At 39.4% G+C, this 16,134-nt stretch overlaps 1 protein-coding gene across 2 annotated transcripts in view; it reads right to left on the bottom strand.

The window, feature by feature from the left end:
- gnsb (glucosamine (N-acetyl)-6-sulfatase (Sanfilippo disease IIID), b) overlaps window positions 1-14,901 on the bottom strand; it is a 40,463-nt gene extending 25,562 nt beyond the window's left edge. The window contains exons 1-5 of one of the 2 annotated variants that reach the window (XM_041210411.1): window positions 14,620-14,900; window positions 6,980-7,039; window positions 4,357-4,560; window positions 1,912-1,977; window positions 2-100 (exon numbers count right to left, since the gene is read on the bottom strand). In XM_041210411.1, the coding sequence (XP_041066345.1) occupies window positions 2-100; window positions 1,912-1,977; window positions 4,357-4,560; window positions 6,980-7,039; window positions 14,620-14,733 (543 nt within the window). In that variant the 5' untranslated portion in view covers window positions 14,734-14,900. Of the gene's footprint in view, window position 1; window positions 101-1,911; window positions 1,978-4,356; window positions 4,561-6,979; window positions 7,040-14,619 lie in introns of both variants that reach the window. The other variant, XM_041210412.1, reaches the window with a different exon arrangement.
- Between the last annotated feature and the right edge of the window lie 1,233 nt (window positions 14,902-16,134).

The following is a 16,134-nucleotide window of genomic DNA, read 5'->3' as shown; positions in this document are numbered from 1 at the left end:
CTATAAGGTCAGTCAGATAGTCCTTTTGATAGGTGTCTCCATGCTTTTCAGCTGCACCATTCACAGACAGCGTGTAGTTATAATATTTTGAGTTTCCCACCTGCATAAGAAAATTGTACTCTTCAGATCACAGAAAAACACAATCTGCAAAAGGATACACAACACCTCTTAGAGGTGCCCGAGAGGGCCACTTGCAAAACTTGGCTGAAATTTCTAGGAACAAGACTTTGTTGCACACCATTAGAGAGTTATCTGCATCAGAGTGTGATATTTGGTGCTCCAGCCTACTAGGCCTTGTATCAGGAACAAGAGTACAGGCTCAAGTGTTTAGATGGGCTCTTGAGGTCTTGGGTCTGGGCTAAGCAATGTTCAGATATGATGGGGATTGGTGTCATTTTGTTACAGTGGACCAATGGACAATTTTTAGAGGCATCCTATAATCCTACAGACAAACAAGTACTTCTGGTCAACCATTTAAACTGAGTCTTTGAGTCCTTGCAGTATTCATTGATACATGTTAAATTAAATTTTGTTTTGTTTGTTCCCAGGCATCTTTTTGTTCTTATTTTAAATCAAATGCATTGTATGGAAGTTCCAATCCTGTTCTTCAAAGGACAGAAATCACCCCCTCCCCCTCCTCCAACCCCACTGAGCTGCTTGCTCATCAAATTTATGGTACCCAAATCGTCTGGCTATTAATTATCCACTGCTTCAGCTTCCAATATCAAAAACAGCCACTACATGGTTAATAGGACCACATGGTGATTGGCACAAACTGGTCACAATGATTTAAAAGTCTGCCTTCATTGATCTTCTGGATGGAAGTTTAGCTCAGTTGATGGTTTTCTCGTGGGCTTAATACAAGAACAAGTCAAGCCAGAAGTTTATGTTAGTAGCTGCAAGGTGTTGCTTATGAGAATGAAACACTGGTTAGTATAACAGTGACATTATTCTGATACTGCCAAATTTCACATTCACCAGTTTGATTAAATGAAAGCATCTGCAGAGACAGATACATGGCAGCCATCGAGGCCGTTTGTGTAGATTAAATTCATGGCCACTGCTGCATCTGCCCCTTAATGCTCCAACCTGAAGCTGCCCAAAGCAGAAAGGGAATTCTGAGATAAATTATTGCAAGAATTAGCAAACGGTAGTGTGCAGCAGAATTCCATCAACACAGCATTGAGAGTTGTAACTGGGGGATGGAGGCTAGGCAAGTTCCCAAGGAGAGACAGGAGAAAGCACCCATATATAACAGATACATTTAACAAATTAAATGTAGCAACAAAAGAGTTACCAACATATTTCACAATAGCCCACAGTTTCTTCAGAGGCAAAATCCTGCAATTTATTCCACAATACAAATGATGAAATGTGAAGGAAACTTTTATATACATACTTGCAGGAGGCCTGCTTTGTTAGTTGTCAGTTTGGTGATTTTTTATCTGGCCAATTGTGGAACGTGCTAGTTAAATTGTCGTAAAATTGAGTCACTTATGCTACTATTGAACATACTGAAACATTGATAACATGAATTTTGCATTCAAGGGGACAATTATTCAAGCAATAAAGAATAAACTGTACTTGTAGGCATTTTCAACATAATGTCCCAAGGTTCTTCACAAAAAGGAGATGGGGGCTGGTGAAAGATAGTATGGCAGGAACTAATACTCATCAGATGCCAGGGGAAAGGTTTAGAGACAGTGACCAAAAGCTCACAGAGTTAAGGTTTCAGATTTTCAGAAAGAAAAGGCAAAGTTTAGAAAGAAATTTTCAGACTGCAGATCCCATAATGGTTGATGGTCAAAGACCTCATTTTCAGTGACTGAAAATTTCAAAAGCAGTTTAGCTGGTTACTTTAAATAATCATCCAACTCAAATTCTGTTAAACGAAGACAATTTGACACTTACCAGTCCATGCCAGTGATCCCAGCCCAAAGGGACGTGGGCTGTTCCACCAACTGTAGCATGTCCATACTATCAGAAAATAAAAACAATATTAGAAAGGTCAGGCTACAATTTCTTTAGTTAAGTGATAACTTCTGTCTCAGCATCTGCAGATGAATATTTGTCAATTAATTGGAAATAAAATGTTAATTCTTGCAGAGAAGGGATCTTTACTCCTGCTGTAGCAATGGTAGATCTGGTTGAATAGCAACAGGATGTGTTGCCATCCAGGCAAGTGGTGGTGAGGCGGGGGCAGACGCTGGGGAAGAAACATTATAGACCACCATCAATCCTACCCTATCCTCAACCATTCCCACATATTTCTGGGCCAGTGGTTTCAACAAGAGAGCCAGCTTTAAGCTTAGAAACAATAGTGAACAGAAAATTTGCAACTTACAGATGGAGGCATCAACTACACCTCATCCTGCCCATTGCTATCCGACTCAACCAAAGTCAGTCAATTTTTTCATCATAGGCTAGACTGGACAACATTTATGATTAATGATACTTGGATAATCTAGGGCATTAGGATTATTTTAATTTAAAGAGCCAATTGTTCAAGAATATTGCAAGAGGAATCTTCTAGGTCCTATAATGGCTCAAGTACCTGGTCAGTTTGCTGAATGGCCTTTTCATTCCCACTTTCTTGTTTTTAACGAGTGTAGAGTTCACGGCCAGGTTTAGATTCAAATTATTATTTTAAAAAAGTGCAATTTAGAAGTAATTACTTTATCATACAAGGGCAGCCTTTGAAGTTATCCATTTATTAATGAGATTAAAGAAATTGCAATGATTCCAAAGCAAATCCCAACATTTCTCAACTGCTCAATTGTTATCGCTGTCAGATCAAAGTTAGGCAAGGAGGTAGTGGGGGAAGGTGCAGACCACCATGAGTGAGGCAAGTCGATATCCTGTGTGTGTTAATAAGGAGATTAAGCCACCTTAGTCAAACAGCTAATCTGACCAACTCAGTACAAAGTGCACACAATTGTTAGGATATTTAAACACTTTGTCCCCACAGAGATACAAAACGCAGCAACTCACCTCACCCTCCTGTGTACACAGTGAATAACTGTGACAATGCAACTAACATCTTTAAATGTTTGGTTTCCCAACCAGTTCATGACAAATATTTGCACTGTTTGATCTGCTCAGCATTTGTAAGTAAGGGACTTGGTTTACACATATTTTATCACCCTTCATTCTCAATGTTGAAAACTCAACAGGTAGAATCTCCTTTATTGTGTATGACTTGAAAACTAATTGGCTCAGGGATTGAATCTGACCCCTTCAAACACAGTATCCCAGTGCCCTAAAATTACATCTATAGGTAGTCTTCATTTATATTAAGATTTTTCCTCCCCTATTCAACTGAAGGGGCTGAATATTTTTGGGGTAAAGTTACACAGAAGCCAGACACTCTCCAGTCTTTCACACATGCGTAAATCTTAAATGTGAGCTGACATAGCAGATGTCAGAAAGCTATTCAATTCTAAGGGGAGATTGGATTAGAGCTGAGAACTCAAACCAAATCTCATTCTCAGCCAACACCCACACAAATGCAGTCAAGAGAATTTGCTGGATACAAACCATATCTACTTTTCCCCTCAAGTCTAGAATCATTAGAGATCATTGTCGGATAAATAGTTGTTAAAATTTATAATTAAATAAAATCTTTATCTGAATGTGAGAAGCATTCATAATTCTATGAACTAGTGACACAAATAGAGATAAATGGTTTCTATCTAATCAGCATCACAAAAACCTAGTTACAAGATGCCCAAGGCTAGGAAATAAATATTACAGGGTACAAAGGGTAGACAGAATAGCAAAGAAGGACAAGTAGCCCCAATAGTTAAAGATAACACTATGACAGTAGCGAGAAAAGATCTTGGCTCAGGAGATCAGAAAGTATAGTGATTAGAGGCTGAGTAAACTGTGCCTATACTCTGGAACTTAGAAGAATGAGAGGTGATCTCCTTGAAACAAAAAGATTCTAAAGTGGTTTGACAGGGTGGACTTGAAGATGTTGCTTCCTCAGGCTCAGGAACCTGGGGCGTTGTGGCAGAGTTTGAGGATAAGGGGACCATCACTTACAACTGAGATGATATGAAATTTCTTTACTCAAGGGTTGTGAACCTTTGGAATGTTCTGCCCCAGAGGCTAGTGGATGCTCCATCATTGAAAGTATTTAAAGCTGAAATAGATATTGGTCATTCAAGGAATCAAGGGATACAGGGAACAGGCAATGAAATGGAGTTCAGGCATAAGATCAGCTGTGATTGTACTGAATGGAGAAGGAGGCTCAAGGGTCCGTATGATCCACTTGTGCTCCTGTTTTTCCTAATGTTCTTATGACAAACTTATTCTAGAATATACTAGAGAATTTCATTGTCCAAACCATGCTACCTTATTGAGGTATTTTCCTGCATAGAAAGTCTGGTATCCCCGATTCTTCAAGTAGACAGAGAAGACCTGTGGCTCCATAACCTTCTGCCATTGCACACTGCTGCAGTTTCCATCCAGTGAGTTGTTGCGCACCAGGTGATTGTGTGGATACTTTCCTGTCAAGATGGCACTGCGACTTGGACAGCATAGTGGGGTGACTGCAAACTACAGTAGAAACAAGCAACAGCATCAGGAAGAGTCAAAACCAAAGGCATTTTTACCACCAGAGTTTATCATATGCAGTGTGCTTTATTGAAAAGTTTGAGAAACTTGTAACCTTTCAGATCAGCAGGTCTAAAAGAAAGACAGCAGTTGCAGTTCTCATGGCTGCTTGTAAGAGATTCAACTTTTCTAAACAATGCATAAGCTGAATCTATTACCATCCCAGCTAGTTGCACTTTTAAAAAACTAACACACCACGAAGAACAATTGCTCATCAAGCAGGAAACCAGCAAAAGGAACTGACAAACCAAAGCACACAGCCTAGATTTTAACAGCCTGTGGATGTTAACAGAAGAGATGGCTCAGGGCAGTGAAGAAGTACACATTTTCAAAATAATGATAAAATAAATTAATTAAAAATTGAACAGTGCATAATGTCTCAGGCTTTATCAAAGCAAGTAAGCATGTGCAGAACAATGTATTTGAAGTTTGAAAGGAATAAGAGATAAGACAACAGCAAATCCTCCAGCACAACACAGCTAGTTATCCTTCATCAACCTGTTAGTTTTGGCCAGAATCATTTCAAGCTAATTTCTCCTCATCTCCAAAGCACTTGCCCTTCCAAGCATTTCATCTATGGTTATGGTAGCATTTCGGTTACACTAAGGATGAGTTATCCAGAGACTGGGCTCATGACCCAGAAACAGGTGTTCAAACCCCATCATGGTAACTGAAGAATTTTAATTCAGTTAATTAATTTTTTTAAAACTGCAATTAAAAAGCTAGTATCAGTAATGGCGATCATCTAAACACCAGATTGCAGTGAAAATCTACGTCTCTCATGAAAGCTCTTTAGAAAAGAAAACGTGTTGTCCTTCTGTGGTCTGGCCTACGTGACACCGGAACCACAACAATGGGGTTGGCTCTTAACTGGTCTCTGAAATAGCTAAACAAGCCATCGTTTATACCAAACTGCTATGCAAAGTCAGAACACCTTCACCACAAGGATTCTAGTAGTTTAAGGTGGTGATGTAGCATGGGACCTTCAAGGGCAAATAGGAATTTAATTTCGTGAATGAAATCAAATTGGGGGGGGAGGGGGCAAAGTCAACACAGAGGAGGACTGCAAAACAACTCACTGGAGAATCAATCAATTTGAAAAAATGGGTAAGTAATTGGCAAATTAAGTTCAACACCAATAATTATGAGGTAGTACATTTTGGTAGGAAGAGAGAAATCAGATATTACTTGTGAAATGCAAGTTTAGGTGGGGTGGGGAAACAAAGGGATCTTGGGACTATAAATATACAAATCAAAAAAAGTTGCACCACAGGTTAGCAAGGACATAAAGCAAATCAAGCACTTTACTTTATTTCTAGAGGGAAAGAATTGAAAAATGTAAATAAATTATACTAAAATTGTATCAAACCTTGGCTAGACCACACTTCAAGCAACGAATGCAGTTCTGGTCATCATATTTTAAGAAGTACACAGAGACACTGGAGAGGGTGCAGAGAAGATTTCCAAGACTCATATGGGAGAAATTCTTGGGTGTAAATATCAGGGAAGGAATGACAGGCTGGGTCTCTTCTCTCTTGAAAGAAAGACGGAGGGGTGACCTAATTGGGATCTTTAAAATTTTCAAAGCTTTTCTGAAGAGTGGATACAGAAAGAATGTTTTCTCTTGTGGAAGACAGCCTGATGAAATGAAACCAATATAAGATGGTAACCAAGAAATCCAATACGGAATTCACAAGAAAATTATTTACCCAAAAAATACTAAGAATGTGAAATTTTCTACACGGAGTGGTTGAAGTTAAACTATAGATGCATTTAAGAGGAAACTAGACAAGTATTTGAAGGAGAAGGGGGCTAAGGCTTATGATTGTAAATTTAGACAAGGAAAGATGGGAGGATACTGGAGTGGAGCATAAACACAATTACAGACTGGTTGGGCCGAATGGCCTGGTTCTGTGCCATTTATCCTATGAATGAGGATGAAATGTCCATTGCTTGTTGGTGATGCTCATATCCCCCAAATGAATTTAAAAAAACCATTCCAAGAACTATGACTTGCATCTTTATGACAATCATAGAAGACAGTCCACTTTATGTGAAGGCACACAGGAGAATACATTATCTGTACAAGACATCCGTTTCATTGAGGAAAATAGTTTATCACAGATTTTCAGCGCCACCTCCTCACCCGTTTTGATTTACAGCATTAGATTGGCCATTGATGTAGAAGTTGTATACAAACTTCATTGTGGCAGAACTTCGACACATGCCGAGTACAAGTTATCATTGAGATCCTGGACGTTGAATAAAGCAGTAAATGCTTTTGAATAAAGCTTTTTTGAAAATACTTTTTGAATAAAGCAGTGCATGGTATAAACCAACCAGTAACAATGAGTTTACTTACTGCATTGGTGAATGTAACCCCTGCATCTCCAATTAAGGCCCGAGTCTTCTTCATGGGAGTCTGAAAACAGCAGTTTATGGTAAAAAGTGAGCAAGGTGTAGAAAATAACCAAGTCAGATTTATTCTAATTAAACTTCTGACCCAAACTACATAGACATTGACAGTTCCTGTTACACAGATCATTCAAATGCAATTACATTGTGAATGTCAATCCAGCTAATTGCCATCTTATCTACTCACATCTGGTGACTCAATGGCATTTATCAGGTCCAGATGCAGGTAGGACCAGTAATGCCACATTTGCTACAGAAACAATATTTCAATATCCTGGTCCTAGAATGACATGTGCTATGAGGATGTGCTTTTTAAAGCTACAATTGCCACTTTTCCCTTTTTCTAGCTGGATTTTTAAAAACTGGGACCCTCGACAGACAAGAGCAAAACTGCCCAGACTGTTACAAGACATATGATTTCACATTCCGCCAAGCGGGATAAAGACAAACACTCAGCCCGGTGGGGAGTGCATTGCCCTGTCCATTCACACCATCCTGAAACTTTTCAAACATTTCAAAGATGAGACATCAAAATGCAATTACCTGTTCTGAAACAATAGCTGCAGCAGAAATGAATAGAATTTCAGTACAATATACACCCAGCAAAGTTCTGTCGAAGGGTCACGAGGACTCGAAACGTCAACTCTTTTCTTCTCCACCGATGCTGCCAGACCTGCTGAGTTTTTCCAGGTAATTCTGTTTTTGTTAAAGTACTTAAAGGACCTACTTATCAAACAGGAGTGGAAATGAAAGACAATGCTGTACTGAACACAGGTTTTGAAGCCGTGTGCCCTCTGTCTCTATCGAAATGCTGTGGCCAGGTTGCCACATAGCTCTCCCGAGAACAGAAATCAACTGTGAACCAAGACCTTTTCGGAAACAAAAACATGCAAATTTGCTCCATCCAACTGTACCCAGAAGACAGGTGAACAAAACGACCTTAACATGGAACCACCACATCAAGACCGGCTAAGCAACAGCTGCCCACATATGCCTCTTTTATTTTTCACGAACTGTAAAAAACTTAGAACCCTATCTTCTTACTTGGGTGTGTGTGCCTGTATGAATGTTTGAGTGTATGAATGGTGGTTGCATTTTATGTACTTTTTCCTTAGCTCGGGAAATAGTAAAACTTGTTTTCCCAAGCAAGCTTGTCCAAATAATTCTTCACCATCTCAAAGCGTACAAATTGGGTTCTTAGAGAATTGACAAAGCACATGTTCTCTAAATCCTGAAAAAACCTGATTGTGGTCAAACCTGACAAACTAAGGGAGTCATTTCATCCCTCATGTGGTCTTAACACATGGAATCCAGTCCCTTAATTAACTAATAATGAATGGCTCTTCATTTGGTTGTTAGACCTCATTGCTAGTTAAGGTTCATAATCCAAAGTCACTGGCCTGTTCTTGTTGCTGCTGTGACAATTGCCTCCCACAGGAGGCCCCAAGGTAAAACTCCTCATGCAGTGTGGAGCAGCACACTCAGCCAAAAGGAGGGGAGGGCTTGGGGATAAATGTGTGCTACTACATTTACATATACTAACTTAAAACACTGCCACTTGCTCCCATCATTTACAGTTTCAAGAGGCAGCATGAATTGAAAAAATTATTACAGATAATGGGGATAACTCCACATATCCAGAACTTGCTTTGAGCCACATTGTACTTTTGAGCTATTGTGTCAGAGCACAAGAAAAGGCCATTCATCCCATCAAACCTTGGTTTTCCACAGAGCACAGAGTAATTCATCACAAACTTGACCTCAAACACTTAACCTGCCGGAAGAACATTCTGTATAAATAATCCAGTTTGCAAAACAGATCAACAACTGTGTACCGTTCATCCATCTGCCTTATTCACAGGCTTTTCACAGGCCACTGCCACCACACAGCCAACAGGTTCAGTGTGTGTTGGTAAACATTTGATTACACCAATCTTTACCCATCCTTATAACCTCCAATGTAATCTTCAACCAGATGATAGCTAATGTACAAGGACAAATAGAAAGCAACAAAATCTGAACATAACATGCTTTGTAATGTGAAAAACCTTGCAAGTTCAGCATCAACAGTCTGGGTTTATCTTCCTTTTCCTGGTGATGAAATAACAGAAAAGTACTTTGGTTTATAACCTCTTCAGATTAGAGGCAAAGCAATCCTTGGAAATGAGCATAATATATTTGCAGAGCGATTGAGTGGGTCTTGAATTATCAACACATTTTTGAACTTCACAAAAACCAGAGACAGTTCTGTCTTTTATTCACTAATTTAAATTCTCTCATCGGATGTCAATGTCACTGGAAAGGCCAGCATTTGTGGACTAACCCAAATTGCCCTCGAGGTGATGGGGAGTCATTTTTTCAAACTGGTGCAGTCCATGGAGTGTAGGAACTCCCAGAATACCGTTAAGAAAGCAGTTGCAGGTTTTTAACCCAGCAACAGTGAAGGAACAGTGATATAGTTGCAATCTAGGATAGTGTGTGGCTTGGAGGGAATATGCACAGAGTGTTCACACATGTCTGTTGAACTCTCGGTTTTGGAAGGTGCTGGGAAGAGAGGCTTGGAAAGTTACTGCCGTGCATCTTTTAGATGGTACACACTGCTGCTACTGTGTGTCAGTGGTGGAGGGAATGTTGAAGGTAGTGGATGGGGTGCCAAACAAGTGGGCTGCTTGGTCCTGCATAGCATCAAACTTCTTCAGTGTTGTTGGACCTGCACTCATCCAGAAAACTGGAGAGTATTCCATCACACTCTTGACTTATACCTTGTAGATGGTGGACAGGCTCTGGGGAGCCAAAATTCCCAGCCTCTGTCCTGCTCTTGTAGCCACTGTGTTTACGTGTTGCATGGGAAAGGGTCACCCACTAAAGGTTGATCCCTTTGAGTGAAGAAATTCTCCTCAGCTCAGTCCTAAATGATCAGCCCCTAATCCTGAGATTGTGCTTCCGTGTTTTAGATTCCCTGACCAATCCGTATTTTAGATTCCCCAACCAATGGAAACACTGTGTCCACCCTATAAATCCCCTTCAGAATTTTGTAGGTTTCAATGAGATTGCCTAACTCCAGAGAAAAACCCAAATTTACTCAGCCCCTCATTCCAGAGAACAATTCAGTAAACCTTCACTGTACCACCTCCAATGCAAGCAAACCCTTACATGTCCAAACCAAAACTGCACACAGTACTCTAGATGCAGTCCCACCAAAATCCTGTACAACTGTAGCAAGATTTCTTTATTCCTGTACTATAATTCCCTTACAATAAAGGCCAACATGCCATTTGCTTTCCACTTGCTGCACCTACATGCCAAGTTTGTGTTCCTTGTACAAGCACACAGTGGTCTCTCTGAACATCAACACTTACAAGTTTGTCACCTTGCAAAAAGCGTTCTGCTTTTCCATTCCTACGACCCAAGTGAATAACTTGACATTCCAAAATTTATGTAACTGCTTCAAGTCACTTTCATAATATCACTGATTAGGCCTCAATGCAAGTATTATATCCAATCCTGGATGTCACAAGGTTTATGAAGGTTGTCAATGCAGAGAAGACTTAGTGATGTTAACAGGGATGAAGGACTTGAGTTATGGGTAGAGCCTAAGAAGCTGGCTGTTTTTAAGATCAGACAAGTGCAAGAAGAGATTTGATGTAGGTGCTCAAAATCATGACGAGTGTTAATAGAGTGAAGAAGAAACTGGCACAAAAGTCAATAATCAGAGGACACAGATTTACAGTAATTACATGATATGGTTCTGCAATAAACTGCAAAATGAAACTCACTTATAACCCCTGCCTTGATTGGAGAGGATTTTTTCAAGCTAAAGTAACAGTTGTAAATTAACTTACTGAGTTATCATGTACAATAATGGACAGCTATGGAACTGGAGAATTTATGGAGTTGAGATCAACCATGACTCAATTAACTGGCACAATAGGCTGTGCAGCTCAATTCTTATGTTCCTATCAAATATACAGTTATAAAGAGATGATTTTTTGCATTGGGGGACAGTATTGAAATAATGACCCAAATTTTTGTGGTCAGTGCAAACATTGCACTTGCTCATAGTCTTTCTGCAGGTTTTGTTGCAAGATTTCAAGCACTGGGAAATTGCTGTGATTGGAAATCTGTTGCAGCTTGGCAACCCAACTGGGGATCTGGGACCTGTAAATCTCCTTCATCAAATCAAGATTGAAGACATGCAGAATCTAAGATCTCCAAGTGCAGGTTAGAAAATTTAATTCATGCAAAATCATGTACAGAAAACAAAATAACGAGAGGGAAAGGTGGGATTGAGAGATGAAAGAAACAATGAAAAATGATTGAAAAAAAGTTTTTACATTTCCAACCATGATGTCAACCTGAAGGAAAGGATACTCTGCGTCGAATAAGTATCTAGAGACTAAGTAATGTAATTTCCTGCTTTTCCATTCTCTAATGCAGTCTCTTAGCAAGAAAATGGTATAGCCCAGCTTCTGGAGAAGTAGGGAAACTGACAACAACTTCTGGAGGTTGCTATCCAATTTACTTACCCAAAACGATGAACTGCAACAACCTCATTTGAAAATCACACATCATGCCATTTATTTACAGGAAGCTGCATTTTTTTTTGTTCAGTAACAATATTTTCCTAGTTTCTTTCTCTCAAACCATTCAATACCCTGTATAGGTATATAAAACATTTTCCTCCCCTTGATCTTCTGGCCAGATGAACACTAAGCTATAATGAACACTGATGTTAAGGCACAGGCTATAATGGCATCAGAATGTATAGTTTGTGTTGATTTTAAAAGTTATGCTTCTTATAACTCAGTGACAATTTCCCTATTGTCAGATAGAGGGGCTGCTCAGTTTTCAAAATTCTTCATTGTATTCGTATTGATTGTTAGCAGGTGTTTTAACTTCTACATGATACCGGTTCCCAAACTGCAAAGATAAGCCCAATAAAACTTCCTGAGCTACAGCACAAACAATCAAAAGCACTAGCACTCAGGAATGCAATTAAGAGGGAACATGGATTGCAGTGGAATTAGGCAACAGCAGAGACGATAGATTACAAAGTTACTGAATAATAGGATAAAATGAACTCAATCAGTGAAGGATTTTTCACTCACAAAAAAAAGGCTGCATCCAGTCCTCAGCAACCAAATCATTTAAAAAAAATTTAAGTCTTATTATGTAATTGGCTTACACACGGTCATCAGCTTGGCTCAGTTGTTAGCACTCTCATAGGGAAGCCATGGGTTCAACTCTTGCCCCATGATTGGAGCATTAAGTACTGTCAGAGCTCCACTGCTCTGTGACAGGATGTGGCCCCTTGGATAGGCACAACTCTCAAACTCAATTTCAGCTCAACAAAATAAATGCAAAGCAGAAGTTACGCAGGGATAGAAGGTAGTGAAAGTTAGAGTGGAAGTGGGTGAAAGATTTTATTTTGTGAAATAATTCTGCACAAAGAGGTAGGAACATTCCTGCCGAGAACAGAATACTCCATTCCAGCTTCAAGCATATATAAAATAAAGTTATACGTAAAATAAAGCTTCTACTTTGTCCCATTCGTCTGACTCAATTCCCATCTCGGAAGTAAACCGCCTACCTTTGTCCCAGTGTAACAACCTTTTCCATTTGTCACATGAACCATCCATCCTGTGACTTTCTGGGAAGAACATTACCAATTTGGTCCCAAACTCAGATTTTCCATGTTAATATGGTACATTGACATGGACAGTTTTTCATCGAGGCTGCCCAATCCTAAATAATGCTTATGTAGCTCTTCATCACATTCTTCAACATAATACACTGTGGGCTAAGCACCACAATCAAATTTGGACACTCAAGTCTGAAACAGCAAATGGGAAATGACTAGCTTATCAGTTTTTGGTGGTGTTATTTCAGGTATTAAAAGTTGACCAGGATATTGGGTGATCTTGTTGAATAGTACCAAATGATCTTTTATGTCACCCAGTAGGGAGCGTGCCTTATTTAATGTTTCAGCCAACAGACAGCACATCCGACAAAGCAGCATTCAGGCAGTACTACACTGGAATGTCAGCCTAGTTGTGTTCAAGTGGATCTTCAACCCTTAACGTTCTGACTGAGGGGAGAGTACTAAGTCAAACTGGCAAGCATGACCTTTACAGACAAGGTCAATATTGAACACACTCCAGCAGCAGCTTTTCTCCTAAAGGGGATATAGTTTCCAGTGATAAATATTTAAAACAAATCCTGTGAAGCTGCAAAATAGGAAGTGAATAAACTTGCAAGTAACACTGACTCTTCTAGTGACTGGCCTTCAGCACATAAGTCACAAGGCCATTTCTGTATCATGTGCAAAGTATATGATTTAGACCTCTCTGATCTTTACATTTATAGTGCTCTTGACATTTATTACTCAAAAATAGCTAAAAAATCACTTATTTCAATTGACAATAATTGAGTTGTTTAATTGCACAATCTTATGGATATGGACCAACAGATCACTGGACCGACTGGAAATATTGCTCAATATTGTGGATATGGGCTAACAGATCCCTAGACTGACTGTAAATATTGATGGTATCATTCCAGGGTCTACCTTTGGGTTTCAAGACTCAAACTTGTCCCCAGGAGCGCAATGCACATTTATTTCAGATAGATATTCACTCTGTTTCCAACACAGCCAGGATTTCAAGAACTCTGGCAGCTTTGCTTATGAAGCAAGCTTTTACAGGCCACAGCATGAGCAACCATTTCAGAGCCTGGTAAAATCATTTTGCTTGTGTGGTTGGGCCACCAACAGAATGCTCATTAAGTTTCTAAAAATTAACTTGTAATTACATGCAATTCAGATGTTCCATGCATGAAATTTTGTTTTCCATCAGACACACAAGGGGAAAAGCAAATAAGGGCAGTGACCATCTTAAACCACAAAGATTTGTGAACAACACTATGTATAATTTTTTTAAGACACTGATGATTCTGGAAAAGTGGCAATGCTGTCAGTGAGCATCCAGAAGTCTCAGTTCATTTAATAATGATTGTGGTATTGGAGTGAATTTGACGAGTCTAATGCAATACAAAACTTTTTTAAAAAAATGATTCTGTCTGCGGAGTTTTACTTTTACATCATGTGTGTTTAATGGTTTATTGCCTTATTCAGGATTCCCTCAACAGCCCAGTTATCCAAGAACAATTACTTATCCATCATTTGATTAACACCAGTTCGTAACAAAAGCTAATATAAAGCATGACAAATGTTAGCAAACTTAATAAGAGCAAATGCTTTAGAGTACAGAGTGAACAGTCAGCATCTGTACAAAAGAGCGTTTTGATGTTTCCGACGTTAACCTTCATCTCAAAGGCTATTGCTAATTTTATCAGTTTCTAAACTGTTATGTATCCTCTGATATAAAAAGTCCAAACCAAAAAAAGCTTAAATTCACCTCAAAAAGACTAACCTGGCCAATCACGATGATTATCTGTTAAGGGAGAAGTTCAGAGGACTGGAAGTAAGCTGTATACTTGTACAGAAGGACTGAAACAAATCTTAGATTTCAATCATACTTGAAGACAAGTACAGCACAAGTTCAATCTACCAATTCATTTAAGACCTACCATTCCTTCCAGTTCTATGTCCTGATCGTCTGTTAGTATCAACACGATATTCGGCGGCACGCAGTGTCCGAACCGAAAGGACACGACCAAAAGCAAAAACACTGCCAAATTCATGATATCAGATGGAGAGAAGCGGCTCAGAGGGGAGAGGGTGATGTTTAGGTTAATAGCTCGAATCGCTTCGCATCACACACTGATCTCAAACAGCTGCCGTTTCCTGGTTCGAAACTTTCTGTGTGGCTGAAAGCACGCAGAGTTTTCATCAAACGAGAGAGTGCATGTAATCGACAGGCCACCCAGCCAATCACATGTTCCAAAAATGTATCAGTCTTCCAACGGATTTGCTAAATTGCCAATTACGTCTCACATTAGCATAAAAGAGCGCGATCAGAACAAAAAAAAAGTTGGCCTGGAGTTCAACCCGCAACTTCAGAACTCTAAAACACTCCTCTTCAGCCAGGTGGCTATTTTTAATACAAATCTTAAAAGAAACGTAAATAAATGTGGGCAGCGGTAAACTCTACTTAATTAATCCAAGCTTCAGATGAGAAATTAGATTGAAATTTAATCCATTGGTTGTGTTTGGCATTGAAGATCCAATGGCACTCATCTACTGTCACCCAAAAGAAATCAGTCTCGCCATGGAGGTGACTAAGGTAACATCGTTTTAGCCACAAGCATTATTTTCAGCGGAAAATTCCGTACCCACAATGCAGGTCAATATATTTTATGTATATATTTACTTACCAAACATCTTCCACCTTTACATTTGATCAGATCAGTTCTTGGTCTATCTTTTCTCAATATGAGAAACTTCCTAACTCTCTGCGTGCCTCCATTTCTAGCATTTTATGCATCCCCAAGTCTCTCAACCCCATCGTTGGTGGCCATGTCTTCAGCTGTCAAGGTCCTAAGGTTGGAATCCCTTCCCTACCTCCTTATGCTGTTTAAAACCTACTTCTTTGCACATATTTTTGCTCCCTTGTCCTGATGTCTTCTTTGGCTCAGTGATATCTGATTATGCCAATTGCGTCAGCCATTGGCATAAAAGAGCATGATCAGAACAAAAAAGTTAGCCTGGAGTTCAACCTGCAATTTCAGAACTCTTGGAACACTCCTCTTCAGCCTGCTGGCCATTTTTAATGCAACTCTTTTAAAAAAAAAACTTAAATAAATGTGGGCAGTGATAATGTCTGATTATGCTCCTGTCAAGTGCTTTGGGATGTTTTACTACATTGAAGGCACTATATTAATGTGAGGTGGTGTTGTCAATGTATTCAAAGCATTCAAAAACATTCATACTCCTTTTGCAACAAGTGAACAAGTGGTTAAAGCACATGACCTGTGATTGAGTATTTGGATCACATGGCCATGACAGTGTCTATTATCATTCTTTTCTACTTTTTTCGATTACTTACAGGCTCTGATTCCATTAACCTCCCTGGCTATCACCCTGGACATAGAAGGTTTGAAACCTCAAATTCTCCTCTATTTGCTGAATGCTTTCTTTCACTC

Source organism: Carcharodon carcharias, chromosome 17 (genome assembly GCF_017639515.1).
Source record: "Carcharodon carcharias isolate sCarCar2 chromosome 17, sCarCar2.pri, whole genome shotgun sequence".
NCBI classification, from domain to species: Eukaryota; Metazoa; Chordata; class Chondrichthyes; order Lamniformes; family Lamnidae; genus Carcharodon; species Carcharodon carcharias.
This window is presented reverse-complemented; position numbering and strand designations above follow the sequence as displayed.